Source organism: Alexandromys fortis, unplaced genomic scaffold, assembly GCF_014885135.2.
Source record: "Alexandromys fortis isolate MF-2015 unplaced genomic scaffold, M_Fortis_MF-2015_v1.1 scaffold_83, whole genome shotgun sequence".
NCBI classification, from domain to species: Eukaryota; Metazoa; Chordata; class Mammalia; order Rodentia; family Cricetidae; genus Alexandromys; species Alexandromys fortis.
This window is the reverse complement of record NW_026068001.1, coordinates 6,943,633-6,949,189: the sequence shown is the minus strand read 5'-3', so window position 1 is coordinate 6,949,189 and position 5,557 is coordinate 6,943,633. Positions and strand designations below refer to the sequence as shown.

General features: G+C 35.8%; 1 protein-coding gene across 3 annotated transcripts in view; it reads right to left on the bottom strand.

Moving 5' to 3' along the window:
* Positions 1–5,557, bottom strand: part of Med14 (mediator complex subunit 14) — an 89,492-nt gene that overhangs the window by 63,369 nt on the left and 20,566 nt on the right. For all 3 annotated transcript variants that reach the window (XM_050160754.1, XM_050160757.1, XM_050160756.1), the window contains exons 9-10: positions 2,329–2,479; positions 1,250–1,361 (exon numbers count right to left, since the gene is read on the bottom strand). In XM_050160754.1, the coding sequence (XP_050016711.1) occupies positions 1,250–1,361; positions 2,329–2,479 (263 nt within the window). The remainder of the gene's footprint in view (positions 1–1,249; positions 1,362–2,328; positions 2,480–5,557) is intronic.

Here is a 5,557-nt window from a genome sequence, read left to right as displayed (position 1 = left end):
AATTATAGATCATGTGATATTGTAATACATTTATAAATTATGCAATGATCAAGTCAGCAATTACTATAGTAGTAACATTAAGCATTTGTGATGAGAACAACGAAAACTTTCTTTTGTAGCTATTACACAGTATACTATTATTAACTAACTAGTATACTATTGAACAGAACACCAGAACATTCTTGAATGAACATGTACTATCCATTTTTCAAAGGTTGTCTTTGCTTCAGGCAGTGTTTTATCTCCTTTTATCAAAATGACTTTAATGCACCGTTACTATTAAATACCTAAGAAGTCGCTTTTCTGTAAGTATAATGGAGTAATCTGAGGTCTGTAATCCACTACTACTAGCTTCTACTTTAAAGGCACTTCACCTACAACATCTTAATTATACTCTGCACTCGGAGCACAAGAGAATTATAATCAAAAACAACTGGAGGAGCTGTATATGTTGGCCAATGCCTGTTATCCCAACCAATGAGGAGCTGAAGTAGCAAGCCCACAAATTGAAAGGCAGCTTGGGTTATATAACAAGACCCTATATACCAAAAAAAAAAAAGTTGGTCTGGACCTAAGGACAGTAAATGGAAACTCCATGGAATGAAGAATTTGCTACATCTAAAGTTCTTTAACATATTAGGTAGGTAATTAAATTTAGAAGATTTTCCACTCTTTTTTACATCTGAATTTCTTATTTTGTTTTTAACTATTTATTGATTTTATGTATATGGGTGCTCTGCCTTTCTGGAAATCAGATCTCATTACAGATGGTTGTGAAACATGGTTGCTGGGAATTGAACTCAGGACCTCGGGAAAAGCAGCCAATGCTCTTGACGACTGCAACATTTCTCCAGCCCCCTGAATTTCTTATTCTTAACACTGTTAATGGATTTAGAGTTGTAATAAAACTGAAAACAAGAGCTGAATTCTGCTTTGTTCAGCCATATTTTCTAAGTACATTATAAAAGTATTTGCAGTGCTGCTTTGTCAGAAGAAACACTAAATTACGAGTCATGTTAAAATGTTTCTATTTTACTAAGGATATATTTTTGAGGAGAAACTGTAAACAATTCAAAAATACAGACAAGTTAAGCATAATAAATAAATAAATAAATAAGGTAAAAATTCAGACAGGTATGGTAGATTTAGGGTTAAAGGCAACAAAGACCCAGCATCCTCAACAAAACCATACATCAGGAAAAGGCATATAAGAAAAGCCCTTAAATAAAAGAAAATTGAAAACACTTACAATTTTCATTAGCATTGAAGCTTCTAAGAATGGCCTTCAGTTCCTGCAGCTTCTGATGGGCTCTTGCATGTACACTATCAATCAGGAGCTTTTCTATTGATAAGTGGTCAATCTGCATAAATAGCAACAATAAAGTCAAATGTACAATTAAAACATTTTGATCATAAAAGTGTGAGTGTGCACACAACTGTGCCTTAACATACTTCTTTTCCATAATGGAGATTAACTAGTATAAAGAAACTTAGATAAAGTAAAAATATAATGTAAATGAGTGTGACCTTTTAATTATTTTGTATGACTTTAGAAACTTCAAAACTAAAACTGCTATTTTCCTAAATACAATAGGCTAGGGGTATAGTTCAGTCGGCCAAGTGTTCAGAATGCAGAAAGTTCTGGATTTGATTCCCAAGCATTTCATAAATTGTGTGTAATCTCAGAACTCAGGAGGTAAAGGCAGGAAGATCAGAAATTCGAAGGTCATCTTCAGATACATAACAAGATTGAGGTCAGCCTAAGTGACATGAGACCCTTCCTTGCACTTAGGAGGAAGATACAGGGAACTCAATCTATGGGAATTAAGGCCATCCTAGTCTAAATATTAAGTTCCAGGCTTGCCATGGCTTCATAGTGAGATTCCACCTCAAAGCAACAACATNGACAGCCTAGGATACAGAGTGAGACTCACATATATATATACATACATACACACACACACAGACACACATAGTAGCCACAGTTCTCAGATGCCAGACCTTAAAAAATAAAAAATAAAATGGTCTGATTTAAACTACAAAACTTAAACTAGGCTGAAGGCATAGTTCAGCATAAGAGTGTATTCTTAGATGCAATAGCATTGCTCTAAATACTAAACTAAAAGAAGATATTGAAAATTATTTTATATAGTATCAGATGTTAAAAAGACAAAAAACAACTACGGAAGTATAAAACTGACCTAAAACAAGTTTTATACAGGGGTTTAGAAATGATTACATATTTCAAAGAATTTGTGGTAAAAGTTTTCTATGTGCTAAATTATATTTATTTATTTAATCAATTAAAATACACTGAGAACCGTTTACCTTCATAGCTCTTTCTACTAATTTAGAATCAGAAGATGGCAAAGGAGGATCATGAAAAATCTGTAAAGGCTTGGAGACATCATTTTCATCAATTTTAATTGTAACTTTGTGAACAGATGCTGTGCCTGTTTTTCTCCCTAGAACCTGTTGACTGAAAGAGGGCAGGGGAGAATGACATATCAACACAATGTTTTAACTTTTTTGTTTTGTTTTGTTTTAACTTTTATAGTCAAACAGATACATGCATTATGCTACTGAGTCAGAACCTTAAACATAGCAGGCCCTCAGTGTGTGATTGTGCAGGGATACATTAATATGGAGAAGATAGTTATTCTATAAACTAATTCAGCATTTGCTCTATTACATTTTAAAAATAAAATACTTGCACTCACAAAAACAAACCCAAAACTTAAAAACAGAAACCATCTTATAGGTAGTATCTGCCTCTGATTTATCTACAGAGAAATCAGAACTCAAATTCAAACAAGAATTAAAGGTAAATAGGATCAAGGCACTTTTTTCCAAATCAGGTTTTATAAGTTACAATTTAAAATGGGAAACTGTGGAAAACAAGTATGTTTTAAAAAGTGATAACTGCGAGGTTCTTGGCCCAGGAACAGTTCCTGCTCCTGCACTGAGGAGATCCATCCAGAGGGGTAAGTGTGTGCTCGCCCAGCAGGAAGGTCCAGAAGGGAGTACAGGGCCCCTCCAACTCCTGCTGCAGGGGCTTCTTTGTTCCACATGACCCTGCCTCCCCCAGGCCTGCCTTATTGTCTGCGAGGTCCTTGGCCCAGGAACAGATCCTGCTCCTGGACTGAGGAGATCCATCCAGAGGGCACTCCTTTCCATCTGCGGGGTCCTTACCCCCAGCACAACTGGCTCCAGTGCTGAGGGGCCCTAAGAGAGGCCAGACCAAGAAAATCCCCCAAGTACAAAGTCAGTCACAGCAAAGATTGGACCAAGACGACAAGACTCTCCTAGCTGCATCTGAACGAAAAGATGGGCAAGCGCCAATGCAAGAATTCCCAACAACCTGAAAAGCAACATGACAACACCAGAATCCAGTGATCACGCAACAAGAAGACTTGAACACCCTATTCCAGAAGAAGTAGAAGAAATAGACTTTAAACGTTAACATTATGAAAATGATAGAGGACCTCAAACAAGATGTGAAAAACTCCTTTAAAGAAATGGAGAAGACAAATAAAAAGTTAGAAGAAATAAATAAATCTCTCAAAGATACCCAAGAAAACCAAGAAAAAACAATCAAACAGGTAATGGAAACTGTTCAAGACTTGAAAAATAAAATAGAGGTAATGAGGAAAACACAAACCGAGGGATGGATGGATATGGAAAATCTGGGTAAACAAACAGGAACTACAGAGACAAGTAAAACCAACAGAATAAAAGAGAAAGAAGAAAGAATCTCAGACGCTGAAGATACTATAGAGAAAATAAACTCATTGATTAAAGAATAGCAAATCCAACAAATTCTTAACACAAACATCCAGGAAATCTGGAACACCATGAAAAGACCAAACCTAAGAATAATAAGAGTAGAAGGAGAAGAATTACAGCTCAAAGGCCCAGAAAATATATTCAACAAAATTATAGAAGAAAACTTTCCCAACCTAGAGAATATTCCTAAGAAGGTAAAAGAGCATACAGAACACCAAATAGACTGGATCAAAAAAAAATCCCCTCGCCATATAATAATCAAAACACAAAACATACAGAATAAAGAAAGAATATTAAGAGCTGCAAAGGAAAAAGGTCAAGTCACATATAAAGGGAAACCTATCAGACTTACACCTGACTTCTCTATGGAAACCATGAAAGCCAGAAGGTCTTGGATAAATGTGCTGCAGACACAAAGAGACCATGGATGCAAGCCCAGACTACTATACCCAGTAAAGCTTGCATTCACCATCAATGGAGAAAACAAAATATTCCAGGACAAAAACAGATTTAAACAATACGTAGCCACAAACTCAGCCTAGAACGTACTAGAAGGAAATCCACAAACCAAGGAAACCAACAACACCCATAATAACACAAATACCTGACAACCCTCCATCTGCACAACTCAAAAGAAGGGAAACACACAAACACTACCACCAAAAAAAAAAAAAAAAACTAACTGGAGTTAACAACCACTGGTCATTAATATCACTTAATATCAATGAACTCAATTCACCTATTAAAAAGAATAGGTTAAGAGAATGGATACGAAAACAGGATCCAACATTCTGCTGTTTATAAGAAACACACCTCAACCTCAAAGACAGACACTAACTCAAGAGTAAAAAGTTGGGAAAAGGTTTTCCAATCAAATGGATCTAAGAAATAAGTGGGTGTGGCTATACTAATATCTAACAAAATTGATTTCAAACTAAAATCAATCAGAAGAGAGGGACAAGGAAGGACACTTTATACTCATAACAGGAACAATTCATCAGGAGGAAGTCTCAATCCTGAATATCTACACCTCTAATATGAAAGCAACCACATATGTAAAAGAAACATTACTAGAACTCAAAGCATACATCAAACCCCACACTCTAAGAATGGGTGATTTCAACACTCCTCTCTCACCAATGGACAGGTCAATCAGACAGAAATTTAACAGAGAAATAAGAGAACTAACAGATGTAATGAACCAAATAGACTTAACAGACATCTATAGAATATTCCACCCAAACAGAAAAGAATATACCTTCTTCTCAGCAACTCATGGAACCTTCTCAAAAATTGATCACATAATCGGTAGCAAAGCAAATATCCACAGACAGAAAAAAATTGTAGTAACCTCCTGTGTACTATCAGATCACCATGGAATAAAGTTAGAATTCAACAACAATGCTACCCCCAGAAAGCCTACAAACTCATGGAAACTGAACAGTCAACTACTGAACCACATTGGGTCAAGGAAGAAATAAAGAAAGAAATTAAAGTCTTCCGTGAATTCAATGAAAATAAAGACACAACATACCCAAACCTATGGGACACTATGAAAGCAGTCCTAAGAGGAAAGTTCATAGCACTAAGTGTCCACATAAAGAAAACAGAGAAAGCACACATTAGACACTTAACTGCCCACCTGAAAGCTCTAGAAAAAAAAAGAAGCAGACTCACCTAGGAGGAGGAGAAGACTGGAAATAATCAAACTGAGGGCTGAAATCAACAAAATAGAAACACAGAAAACAATCCAAAGAATCAATGAAACATT